The sequence below is a fragment of the Gavia stellata genome, chromosome 3 (genome assembly GCF_030936135.1).
Source record: "Gavia stellata isolate bGavSte3 chromosome 3, bGavSte3.hap2, whole genome shotgun sequence".
Taxonomy (NCBI): Eukaryota; Metazoa; Chordata; class Aves; order Gaviiformes; family Gaviidae; genus Gavia; species Gavia stellata.
The window spans coordinates 57,230,567-57,244,344 of NC_082596.1; the positions used below are offsets into that span (position 1 = coordinate 57,230,567).

At 43.1% G+C, this 13,778-nt stretch overlaps 1 protein-coding gene across 1 annotated transcript in view; it reads left to right on the top strand.

The window, feature by feature from the left end:
• The window catches only part of RAB31 (RAB31, member RAS oncogene family), a 65,982-nt gene that overhangs the window by 41,253 nt on the left and 10,951 nt on the right, over positions 1–13,778 (top strand). The window contains exons 4-6 of the mRNA XM_059815633.1: positions 3,924–3,995; positions 5,886–5,992; positions 12,051–12,160. Of these exons, the coding sequence (XP_059671616.1) occupies positions 3,924–3,995; positions 5,886–5,992; positions 12,051–12,160 (289 nt within the window). The remainder of the gene's footprint in view (positions 1–3,923; positions 3,996–5,885; positions 5,993–12,050; positions 12,161–13,778) is intronic.

Genomic DNA, 13,778 nt, shown 5'->3' on the forward strand with positions numbered 1-13,778 from the left:
TCTGGTTCTACTTGTCCAGGATCCAGTGAAAGAGGTCTGCTTTTCTTCAGACTGCTTTAACGCAACATATGTGTTGATGAGCAGGTCTTGGAAATTCTTGAAGTTTGTAGGAGATTCCTAGCTGTCTTGCTGAGTACCTGTGACAAGAAGTTAAGATGCCCTCCTAGACTTGCTGTTTGTGAATAGAGAAGGACTCGTGGGGGATGTGATGGTGGGTGGCTGCCTTGGCCACAGTGGTCATGAAGTGGTTGAGTGTAATGAGAAAAAATGACAGCAGAGTTGCTACCCTGGACTGCAGGAGAGCAAACTTCAAGCTATTCAGGGAGCTATTTAGCAGAGTACCCTGGGAATCTGCTTTTGAGGGCTGAGTCGTCCATGAGTGCTGGTCAGTCTTTAACAATCACCTTTTAGAAGCACAGGAGCTGGCAGCTCCGCTGTGTCATAAGTCAAGCAAGCAGGGCAGAAGACCAGCTTGGCTGAACAGGGAACTCCTCGTGGAGCTCAAGAGGAAAAAGGAACTGTGTGATCTCTGGAAGCGAGGTCAGGCTTTGCAGGAAGAGTACAGAGCTGTGGCTTGTTTATGCAGGGAGAAGATGTGAAAGACCAAAGCTCAAGTAGAGTTGAAACTGGCCAGTGTTGTTTCAGATAAGAAGGTGGTCTTTTTTAAGTGTGTTAATAGCAAAGGGAGGTCTAAAGAAAACATTGGACGGATACGTGTTGAAAATGGTAATCTGACTAATAGGGATGAAGAAGAAGCGGAGGCATTCAATGTGTTTTTTGCCTCAGTCTTTAATAATACTGATAGACCTTGGGCTGCCCGGTCCCCTCAGTCAGAAGACCATGAGTGTGGAACAGTGACTTTCCATTTGTAGACAATGAAATTGTAAGGGACCAGCTGTATCAGCTGAATGTTCACAAGTCCATGGGGCCTGATAGGATTCATCCCAGAGTCTGAAAGAGCTAGCGGATGTTATGGCAGCACCTCTCTCTATCATCTACCAAAGGTCTTGGGAGTCTGGGGAGGTCCCTGCTGACTGGAAGCTAACCAATGTTATTCCAGTTTACAAAAAGGGTGTGAGGGAAGACCCAGGGAACTACAGAGCTGTTAGTCTAACCTCAGTTCCTGGAAAAATTATGGAGAAGATCATACTGCGTACTATTGAAAGGCATTTAAAGAATAATGCAATCATCAGGTGCAGTCAGCATGGGTTCACAAAGGGAAAGTCCTGTTTAACTCATTTGATATCCTTCCATGATAAGGTCACATGCCCGGTGGATGAAGGGAAGGCGGTGGATGTAGTTTTTCTGGATTTTAGTAAGGCTTTTGATACTGTCCCTCACAGCATCCTTCTGAACAAGTTGTCCAACTGGGGGATGGGTGGGTTTATAGTATGCTGGGCAAAGAATGATCTCGAAGGGCAGAGCTCAAGGCGTTGTAGTTGAATGAGGCTACATCTGGCTGGTGACCGGTCACCAGTGGTGTCCTTCAGGGTTTAATTCTAGGGCCAGTTCTGTTCAATGTATTTATCAACGACCTGGATGCAGGAGTTGAATACACCATTAGCAAGTTTGCTGATGATACCAAACTGGGAGGTGCTGTTGACTCTCTTGAGGGACAGGCGGCCTTGCAGAGGGATCTAGATAGACTGGACCATTGGGCTATGATTAATGGGAAGGAATTTAACAAGCCGAAATGCAGGATTCTGCACCTAGGATGGAGTAATGGTGGGCACAGGTATAAATGGGGAGAGGAGTGGCTGGAGAGCAGCCCCGCAGAAAGGGATCTGGGGGTGCTGGTCTGCAGCAGGCTCCATATGAGTCAGCAGTGTGCCCTGGCAGCCAAGAGGGCAAACTGCACCCTGGGGTGCATTAAATACAGCATAACCAGCCAGTCAAAAGAGGTGATTATCCCGCTGTATTCAGCATTGGTGTGGCCTCACCTTGAATACTGTGTGCAGTTCTGGGCCCCACAATTTCAGAAGCATGCTAAGGTCCTTGAATGTGTCCTGACAAGCGCAACAAAGCTGGTGAAAGAGCTGGAAGGAATATCCTGTGAGGAGCGGCTGAGGACTTCGGGCTTGTCTAGTTTGGAGGAAAGGAGGTTGAGGGGCGACCTCATTGCTCTCTACAGGTTCCTGAGGGGAGGGGACATGGAGAGGGAGGTGCTGATCTCTTCTCCCTGGGATCCAACAACAGGACACATGGGAATGGTTCAAAGCTGCGCCATGGGAGGTTTAGACTGGACATCAGGAAGCATTTCTTTACCGAGAGGGTGGTCAAACACTGGCACAGGCTTCCTAGAGAAGTGGTCGATGCCCCAAGCCCGTCAGTGTTGAAGAGGCATTTGGGCAATGCCCTTAACAACGTGCTTTAACTTTTGGTCAGCCCTGAACTGGTCAGGCAGTTGGACTAGATCGTTGTAGGTCCCTTCCAGCTGAAATAGTCTATTCTGTTCTAACCGACTGGAAGTTTCTGTCATGATCTGGAAGCCTAAAAATTCTGGAAAGCTTTTATTGCATTAAAAGCGCAAGTAATAAAACCACACACTAAAAGCCCGGAAGGCACGCGTCTGCTTAACTCCCTCAGGGTCTTGGCTGATCCCTTTTCTTCAGACCATGCTTCTTGACTGATTCTTCTTTCTTTTCTCATCCTCCTTCCTGCTGTTTTCTCCTGTTAATGAGCTCTCCCACCTGCCTCGCTCCCCAAAACACTTCAGCACTTGACCATCTGTCACTGCTGCTGTGCATCCTTACTGTTACAAGAGAGAGTATTGACCTTGAGCTGGAGTGTGTGATCTGTGATAAATAGCTTACAAACTGGCAAACGAACCAATATTACAAATATCTTGCTTTATACGTTGCACATGAAACAGCAAGACATGTGAAGGCTGCTTGGTCTAAATGCTCAGTCTGTAAGTACACTTCTGAGACAAAGATGTGTCCAGTAAATCTGCAGAGGTTTGCAACATAACACGTGGATCCGTGCATGCTCACTGGGCAGTGAGCAGTGAGATTCATAGCCTGCTCTAATAATGCATTTGATTTAGGACTTGACCTTGGTTATTAGCTGCAGCTTTATACGAAGTTTTTGCAGATCACTTTGCAAATAAAAATTCGTAAAATGTCTGCGCGAGTACAGTGAGACTAAGTGTATTTTCCAAGAAATACTCTTTTTGGTTTGCTTAAGACTAAGTTTAGTTCAATCAGCAGAAAGGCTTTTTGACTTCCTTTCTCTGTGTAATTATAATCTGAAATTCTAAATCAGCTGCTTAGTCATGGTAAATTATGAAAAATATGCTCTTCATTGGCAAGCTGTTGTTATAATAAACATATTTATTGCTTGTTTTTTTTCTTGAATGATGTTTCCCTTGAAACAAAAAGCTGAAGAGTAACTTAAACTGCAAGAACCCATGTTTTTCAAAATATCTGTCATAGTATAGGATAAGTAAATAAGACAGCTGTTCAGAGTTTTCTGATAAGCTAATTTCATCCAAGCCATTTGCAATGTTTTATAAAACTCGAACCCATGCTGAATCCAGTCTGTTACAACTACAAAGCAAAATGTTGCAGTTTGCTAGGGGAAGGGGTCTATATGCTGTCAGGTTAGGCCTCCAAGTATAGGTGATATTCGTGTCAAAACATGTCCTCGGAGTCCATGCCCTGTAATGGAAAAGATGCATTGAAGCAGTAAGTGCTGATTGCGTAAATCCAGAGGGATGCAGAACAGCAGGAGATAAGGGAGCTCTGCTTCCTTGGCATTTAAGGAAAATTAGAGATGGGCAACCACTGAAGAGGCCTGTTCTCTATAGGAGGAAAGAAAGTTGGTGGTCCTGCCATGGCAACTCTTTGTGGCCTGGCAAAGTGTGTGATAATTCTGAATTATTAATGATATTTTTTGTTGGGGGGGGGGTTATGTTTTAACAGTTTCATTCTTTGGCTCCAATGTACTACCGAGGTTCAGCAGCAGCCGTGATAGTTTATGATATCACCAAACAGGTAAGACCTTCTGTATGCTTTCACCTGTGTTAACTCGTCTGCTTGGGCCAGAGTTGGAGTTAAAACCTACAACTGCAGAAGTACTTATATGTTAATCCCTGTTCGTGTCAGTGGGGTTTGTATGCTTTGGTAGTTTGTGTAGATTTGGATGGCGCTGTCCAACTGCCTTAAAAAAATTACATGTAAAGTCCTGTGTCTGTATTTTTTAAACTTCATCTAGACAAAAGGTTGGAGACTGCATTTTGTCAAAGTTTCTTCGGACTTCCTCTGGCTAAGTAGACAGGATAATATCCTGCAATACCCTCTCCCACCACCACCACCTATGTTCTCTGTATATAATTGAATTTTTACTACAAAAAGCAGCTGGCTGCTTTATCAGCTGAACAGAAATCAAGTTGTTTGCATATTACTGATTTTAAAACTAATTATTTTTAACTGAGCATATATCTCATGTTTGCATCGCGGGACTCATGTCTTAACTTTGAAACCAGTAATGAAATAAGTCTCTGACCTTTTGTCTCAACATTATTCATTTGGAATGAAAATTGTGTTTTCAGATCCTAAACTGCTCTTGCTCATTTCTCAGGCAGAGGAGGCTAGGAGGTTCTAGCTGAATGCCTCTTCCACTGCTTTTGAAAGAAACCCCTACTGATAAAGTTGAGTTAGAGGAGGTGTTAATGGATGGATGGTCATGACAGTTCACTAGCATTTTATTCCTTTCTTGCCAATTGAATTATTTACAACTAGGTTGAGAAGGCTGGGTTGGTTCTCCAGTGCTTTAGTGTAATGATCTGTGGCTGATGATGGCGGCCACTGTTGCACAGCGTTACTGTTCTCCTTTGCTAATTTGCCCAGAAAAGCTGAGGAAGAGTGAATTGTGCTGGATTGATACTTATTTTTAATTTAAATATCTTACAGTGAATCTTGTAATGGATTGTAAGAATAGAATTTTGTTTTGCCAGCCTTTCTCCAAGCTTATGTGGAACAGCTCTCAGAATAAAGGGGGGAAAATAGGAGAGGAAGGTCAATGTGTATTTCACTTTCTGATGCTTAATATTCGGCGTTGATCATTAAAGCAGAATGAATATTTTTTCCCAAACGACTTCAGTGATACTGATACAGCCATTGCTGGTTTAGAGAAAACTCTTATGTGCATTTCTGAAGGGGAAAAAATCATATTTAATATATTTGAGAGCTCACTTTGAGTTTCAGTAATAATTTCAACCATGTGTTACAGTTACAATCTCTAGGAACAAAAGTGAGTTTAATGCTATTAGTCCATTAGTGTAAAGAAATAGAAAATTTACTATTAAAAGGTAGGAAGTATCAAAAAGTGTTTGAATTTTGTACTTGGAGGGAAAAAGCTAGGTGAATTGTCACCTGTCTCTTCGGTTTCATAATGAGTAAATTGAGGTTTACCAGGTCACAGATTCAGAAATGCAGGGAGGAGGGGGTCACTGTGAAAGCTCTCCTGGATGTTACTGAAAATAGACAGTGGTTGAGATGGTAATCCACTGGGCAGAAGTTGAAATTAGACAAATGAAGCTCACATTAAAAGTGAAGGAAATTAGCTACTAGCCAAACTTAAAAGAGCTGTGGTAGTTTCTTCATGACTAAAAATTTAAGAAAAACATTCATTGCTGCTTGCGGGGGGGGGGGGGGGGGGCAAAGGGGGAAGTGTCCAAGTTCAAGAATTGATTTGAGGAAGTCTTATGACCTGAAGTTTGAAGAGCAGATTATATAGATACATTGATCTTCTTCTGGTCTTGTGATCTATAAAATTATTATTGCATTAATACTGTCAAAGCTATGTTCCTCTAACTTCAAAAAATAAGCAAATACATGAATGGAGACTAGGCTGTTAGCTTATTTCTTATTTCTCTGACTTAGGATTCATTTCATACTTTGAAGAAATGGGTGAAAGAACTAAAAGAACATGGTCCTGAAAACATTGTAATGGCCATCGCTGGAAACAAATGTGATCTTTCTGATATCAGGTAATACATCCATTTTTGTTGTTGCTTTGATTGCAGTAACTGTATTGTTTCCTTCCTTCAGGTAACCAATTTGTTTCGTTGTTGTAATAGTATATAATTTTGGTCAGCTGTATGGAGTCTTTTCTAACACCAGTGGTTCTACCAGTGTACAACCTCACCAGCAACAGCACAACTTGAATTATGCACTTTTTTTAATCTCTCTTTTACTGCCCTTCCTGTGTATTTGTACAATCTACACCCTTTAGCTGCTGAATCATTGGGAATGGAAAAGTATTCTCTTTTTTTTTCCTTCCATTAATGTTAAAAGGTTCAGAATGTATTAAGCGATAAGCAGAAGCAGCAATATAAAGCTAGAAGGATGGGCCTGAGGTAGAATAATGTTATTCACAGAGAACCTTTGAGAACTTGTGCTTTGCACTTTGCAGCAACTGAAACTGTCCCATAATACTGGATGTGGAAAGTGTATTTTTTTAGGAGTGTAACCTCAAGTAAAACTTGTGTCACCTGCATGAAGCAAACAACCTCCTGAATAAAAGAGGGGAGGGTTGAATCCGCCCTCCTGCAGAACAGCCGAGATGATGCTATTTGGGATGAGAGTGAAGCTAGAGTCATTCTTCTGCTCGTTAGCTCTATTTTGGATTTGCATTTTTCCTTTCTGGAAATGGAAGCACATTCTGCTGTACAGTAGTGATCCTTTCTGTCAGTCCATGAATCTGTTATTTCTTGCTTCAACTATGGATATAGACTCAATGGCTGTGTTTGATGCTTTCCTCTTAGGACCTCGCAGGCTCTAATGGTTGTCCAAATATATCCCCCTGATGTTTTATAATCATTACTTTGGCCTAGGTTCACCAGAGCCCTGAAGCATGTGTGTAACTTCAAGTAAGTGATGCAGTGCTTTATTGAATCGAGGCATAGACAAGGATTGGACCTGTGTAGTTTTTTGGGGTTTTTTGGTTTTGTTCGGTTTTTTTTCCTGTTTCCTGCCCTCCCCTCCACCCTCGCCAAGGTCAGCCATGAACCAACACAAAACTGTGAGTCACTGCTTTCTGCAAGACTTGAACAAAGCCCTGACGCTAGAAGACTCCTGGTTTCTGTTGGGCTAAGAATTGGGGACACAGATAGTATATTGCCATCTCCTACATGATGTTGTGATATGCTTGTCAACATAGTGAAATTGGGTCCTGTAAGACAAAACTAAAGGTTTCCAAATATGAAGTAGAAAAAAAGAGGAAAGGATGATTATAAAAATAAAACCAAAAACCAGTTAGCACAAATCGGAGTTTTCAGTTGCCCTGAAAGTCACTTTAAATTTATTGCTCAAGTGTTCCCAGCAATACAATTGCCTGATTAAATCAAGGGTAATAAGTTTGGAAATGTGACAAATGGCACCAATTGCAAATTAATCCGTAACCAGCCTTCCCCCTGCTTTTGGTAGCATTTGCCATGGCAGCAAGCTTTTAAATCATGTTCTACCAGAGGCGGGTTAATTTTGGGACATGAAGAAAAACCTGCACCCCAGAAATGTTGTGAGACTACTGGGGTTCCTCACAGAGCGACTGTGATCTTCCCACCACGTTATTCTTAAAACACTACCTGTTGTTTACTGATTGCTGATCATCTGTTTCTTGCTCCTGTTCAGCCAGTACAGCTCTTCCATGCACAAAATGTTCTGGTGTTTGCATGGTCCTCATTGTCCTCTGTGAGCTAATGTCTCTTATTCTATTTTTTTCTTTTTTTAAAGGAGGGGGCTTTTTTTCTCCCCATAATTATGAATAGTTTTGAGAATTTTTTTTCATGCAGTTGCTCTTTCTGCATCCCCCAGCCTTTTTTCTTTCTTTCATCCAGTGATGTCCAGCTAAAGAGATTTTGGTGGAAAAATAGAGAGCAGACTATCTCATATGTGATATGTTTTCACAGTTCTTCCAGAAATCTGATTGTTTATGCAATGCATGCAGCTGTATGCATTCTCTGGCTGCTTTATGTCTTCAAATTTACTTCAGTAAAAATGATTTTACATGAAATGTGTCCCCAGTTTATCAGATTGTTTCCAATGAGTAGAAAATACACATGCCTTTGGGCACAAAGAATTTAAAAATAAGATGATGTGAGCATACAGGAGCAAGCTGCTGTTTGTATGCGGTTTTGGCATCTCTCTTTGGTTTTGTAGAACTTTTGGCAGATGTTTTGCTAGATATCAGAGAGACAGCTGCTTTTAAGACCAACGCGAGTAGATGCAAAAGAGGACAAGCTGACCCAGGTCAAGTTGATTTGATTCTGCCATCTCTATGACTGTAGGAGACAATGTAAGGAGGAACGAATGGAAGCAATAAGAACTGATTATCTTCCTTTGGGGAAAGACTGGCACTATTTCTCATAATCATTGACCATGTTACCCTCCTCATTTAACATCTAAAATTTGGTTTTGAGCTGTCAAGATGGATTTGGGAGACTCGGGAGTCATGCTGCTTCTTCTCAGTGTTGTTAATAGGCTATCAGCAGTTTTTGGCACTCTGTTGAAGTAAATTTCTTCTCCACTTTGAAGGAATTTCTACAGGTAGACGGGCAATTTTGTCTAGTAAAAATCCTCATCTTTGTTACAGTACTGTCAACTGTAGTACTGTTGAGTGTTGGGTATACTTTTAAGTAATAGTAATAGATTTTTCCTTCTGATATGTGTCCTGTCCTACTGACAGGTCATTAAAAAATAGTTGCAAAGACAGGAGCTGAGACCTCAATGTTACAATGTTGTAAGTGTCCAAAATACTTTTTGAGCATTATAGAAGTCAATAGTCATAACAGCAACTAAGAAGTGTTTACTTCCCTAAAACTATGGTGCACCTTTGTATTGGGTTTGCGTGGCAAGGTTTTGGTAGCAGGGGGGCTACAGGGGTGGCTTCTGTGAGAAGCTGCTAGAAGCTTCCCCTAGTCCAACAGAGCCAATGCCAGCCGGCTCCAAGACAGACCTGCCGCTGGCCAAGGCCGAGATGATCAGCGATGGTGGTAGCGCCTCTGGGATAACATATTTAAGAAAGGGGAGAAACAACTATGCAATGGCAGCCAGAGAAGGGAGGAGTGAGAATATGTGAGAGAAACAACTCTGCAGACCCCAAGGTCAGTGAAGAAGGAGGGGCAGGAGGTGCTCCAGGCGCTGGAGCAGAGATTCCCCCGCAGCCCGGGGTAAAGACCATGGTGAGGCAGGCTGTCCCCTGCAGCCCATGGAGGTCCACGGTGGAGCAGATATCCACCTGCAGCCCGTGGAGGACCCCATGCTGGAGCAGGTGGATGCCCAAAGAAGGCTGTGACCCTGTGGGAAGCCCACGCTGGAGCAGGCTCCTGGCAGGACCTGTGGCCCCGTGGAGAGAGGAGCCCACGCTGGAGCAGGTTTGTTGGCAGGACTTGTGGCCCCACGGGGGACCCATGCTGGAGCAGTCTGTTCCTGAAGGACTGCACCCCATGGAAAGGACCCATGCTGGAGCAGTTTGTGAAGAACTGCAGCCTGTGGGAAGGACCCACGTTGGAGAAGTTTGTGGAGAACTGTCTCCTGTGGGAGGGACCCCACCTGGAGCAGGGGAAGAGTGTGAGGAGGAAGGAGCAGAAACAACATGTGATGAACTGATCGCAACCCCCATTCCCCATCCCCCTGTGCTGCTCGGGGGGAGGAGGTAGAGAAAATTGGGAGTGGAGTTGAGCCCGGGAAGAAGGGAGGGGTGGGGGGAAAGTGGTTTTTTTTTTTTGAGATTTGGTTTTATTTCTCATTATCCTACTCTGATTTTGATTGGTAATAAATTAAACTAATTTCCCCAAGTCAAGTCTATTTTGCCCGTGATGGTGATGGTGAGTGATCTTCCTGTCCTCATCTTGACCCATGAGCCTTTCATTATAATTTCTCTCTCCTGTCCAGCTGAGGAAGGGGAGTGATAGAGCAGCTTTGGTGGGCATCTGGCATCTAGCCAGGGTCAACCCACCACAACCTTCTTAACAAATTGTGTTCACTGGAAATTGCCCGATCCTTGGTTAAGAGAATTCAGCAGAATTTCATGCTCACATCTTCCATTTATGCATCCAGAATATTTCTTTATTCAGTAAATATTTAGAAAATCTCAAGGGAGATTGACTCAACAGAATGATTTGGAAAGGATAAAATGAAATCATTGACATCCTTCAGAGTAGGTATTCCTTTAACTTTCCCTGTAGCCCTGGAATAATGCTTTCTCAGCACTCCACTGGTGGTTCTTGCCTTCTTCCCTCTTCACCCCATCTTGCATGTATTCATCTCTCAGCTTAGAGTTCAAGCATTTGTGTTTTTCCTTTTTGACAAGGTAACATCTTAGCAATGTTGACTTCCAGATTATGATAACTGCACTTGATGTATGCAGCTTTCTCGGTGCCGGCAGCACTGGATGGCATGATGCTTATTGCCCACGTGCTGTGGACATTTATAAGCTTCCTTTAGAAATGTCATCAGAGAAGGCTAAGAAGTTTTGTGATGCTTCCTTGGAATATTGCCAATTGGTGCTGTTTTGCTTTTTCCTTGATTCCTGAAGTTCGCTTTTTCATCTAAATTACAGCAAGTTGAAAGTCATAATACATAACCCATGCTCTCAGGTTTCTTCCTTTACTGTTGTTTGAGTATTATGTTACATAGTTAAGTTCTTTTTTTCTTATCTCCAGGGCCATCTGCAGATGGTGGTACCTTTCACAATAAAGGCCGTGGTGCCATTTCAGAAATAGTAAGGGGAATGCTGCCTTCCTTACATCTTCCACAATAAAAAGACGTGTCATACAAAGAAGCAAGTAATGGAAACAAGCTCTGAATCCAGATGCTGGAACTGCAGGCTAATCTTTTGAAAATTATTTGTAATAAATCAGGCAATTATTCTGCGCCTCTGCATGTTTCCCATGAGCAGCAGAACTGATTTATTTAAAATATATACCTCCATAAACTAATTGTGAAATTGCATTGCTGTGCTCCCACCTAGGTACCTTCTGTTAAAGTCTGAGGCACTCATACTAGGAGGAAATTGTGCTAGGAGTCTCTGGATTGGTACAGTGGAGCTGTGGGGTGAAGGAGTTAGTGCAAATTCTGCATGTGCAACAGACAGCTATAAGGCCACACAAAACATACCAGTTGATGTATTGAACAACTGGAAGAAAAGCAATGCTGGCAGCCTGGTGTTTCAACATGTGCTCCCCTGATTGGGTGTACCTTGGGTGCCTGTTAGTGTGTTCAGTCTCTGATTCGGAGCTGTTGCTCAAAAATCAGGAATAGCGGTGGTTACAGACGGCAGCGGACAGGGGCATATTCAGCTTTGCCACCTGGGTCAGGCAGATACAAGGTCAGCGTGGGGCTTGCTTTGTGTCTGAAGCAGAGGTCTTTTGCATGTGGTAAACTACATTTACCAGCTTTTGGCATATGAAGCATTGGCTACAAAACGAGGATGTTCTACCAGTGATTTTAAGATGGTGTCACTTTGGTGACACGGCACAGCATGGTAGTCTTCCCCCAGTGAATCTGGCACTCCCAGATTGCTCTTGCTAATATGCTTGGAGTCAGTGGCTTTCACATCTCTTTCAGAATCTCACTTGTTTTCTTGCTGCTTGCAAACACTTAGATATACGATGCTCTTACCGTTTTCTTCCACAACAGTCGTACCATATCTTGTTTGAACACTTGGTGTCAACAGTGCTGGTTGCTGCCTGGATCAGCAGCGTTGTGTGTCTTTTCTCTAGTGTTTTAATGCTTTTCTTATCAGGGTCAAGTTTAAAAAATGAATAATCAGGGTTGTCATTTAAATTTAAATTATATTCCTTTTTTCAAGGCATGGATTGAGCAGCAAGTCCAAGAAATCTGCAGCTTGATTATTGGTGAAATTTTAATAGTTTGAATATGATGATCTAAATGCCGTAAGAAGAAGAAAGATAGTACAACTTTTGCAGGGAAGAGGAGCATACAAATGCTTTTCTGATTAGACTGTGTTTGAGGTCTTTTTTTTTTTAATTATTTTTTTAAAATGTAATTTCTTTTATTTGTAGATTTTTTTAATTTTTTTTTTAGGGAGGTTCCTATGAAGGATGCCAAAGAATATGCAGAATCTATAGGTGCAATTGTTGTTGAAACCAGTGCAAAGAATGCTGTTAACATTGAAGAACTTTTTCAAGGAATAAGTAAGTAAATGCTGCCTTTATTTATTTATTTAATTGTGATTGTTTGGCGGTCTTCTGAAGATAGTTGTCTGTTTAGGGTCTAAAATCTTTTTTCCCAAGGGCATCAAGAAATCCACTGGGCCATTAGTATGGCTGCTGTTTATGCAGATGTAAACTAAGAATGACTTTGAATACACCAGAGCAAAATACAGTAGATAATAGATACGGGGTAAGCCTGTTCCTTCTAAATCTGTATATAAATCCTGACCTGGGTCACATCTTCTGTTTCAGACCAAGCCTGCTGTAGAGGCGATACTGTTGATTTTATCATCTGTTGATAAAAACTTAAATATTGAGAAATGTGCCTGGAGGGCTATGATAAGTAGAAAAAAGTCATTGCAGTGGAATTCATTCAAAGAAAGATATTTTCCCTCCAGGTCTTCTAAACAAGATGAGAGTGACATTCCTCATGTGGAGAAGAAAAAATGTCTTGTTCAGTTTGCCTTCTAGGCGTTCCAGTTTTGGTCTCTGGCTGCAAGTGGGAAGGACCTTGCAGGCTGGAAGGGACCTCAGGAGACCTTCAGTCCTGCTCGAAGCAGACTTGATAGTGAATTCAGACTCGGTTGCTCGGGCCATTGTCTGGCTGGGCCTGAGAGCAGAGGTTCCACAGCCTCTCTGGGCAGCCAAGTCCAATGTTTAAATAGTCCTCAGAGAGGCATCCCCCCCTGCACCTGGTGTATCAAGTCAGAACCTCTCCTAATTCAATTCACAGCCACTATCACTCATCATCCTGGATGCACCTCAGTAGAGAGCCTGGCTCTGTCTTCTTAGCAGCCCTCCCAGTAGGTACTGACAGGTGGCTTTGTGGTCCCCCAAAGCCATCTCATCTCCAGGCTGAACAGGCCCCACTTCCTCAGCCTCTCCTCACAGGGCAAGTGCTCCTGCCCCCGACTGTCGTGGTGGCCCTTCTCTGAACTTGCACCAGTTTGTCAACATTTTTCTTGTATCGTGGGGCCCAAAACTGGCTGCATTACACAGCTTGTGTTAGACAGTATCTAGAAGGGGATAACCACTTCACCCGATCTACTGGCTTGGCTCTTGTTGGCATGACTTAGGTGCTGTTGGCCGTCTTTGCTGCCAGGGCGCGCTGCTGGCTTGTGCTCAGCTTGCTGCCCTCCGGCCCTTTTTGCCAGAGCTGCTTGCTGAGCAGCCAGTCCCCAGCCCGTCTCATAGCCAGGGGCTCTTGGGACTCTTCCTTCCCACAAGCAGGGCTTGGCATTTGTCCTTTCTGAACCACATAAGGCTCCTGTTGGCCCATTCCTCCCTCCAGCCTAAGGCCCTCTGAACAGCAGCCCTGCCCTCAGGGGTACTGAATGCACCGCTGAGTTGGGTGTCATCTGAGGGTTGAAGTGGGTGCATTTTTTTTCCTCCTTCAGGCCACTAATCAAAGGTATTAAGCAAGATACTCCACTTGTAACTGACATACAGGTAGATACATACTGTTAACCACTGGCCCCAATTTTTCACACAGCTAACAGTTGGCCCCTCTAGACTATAACACCCCAACTTGGATATACCAGAATGCTGTAGGAGAAAGTATCGAAAGCCTTGTTAAAGTCAAGGTAGATGACATCCAATG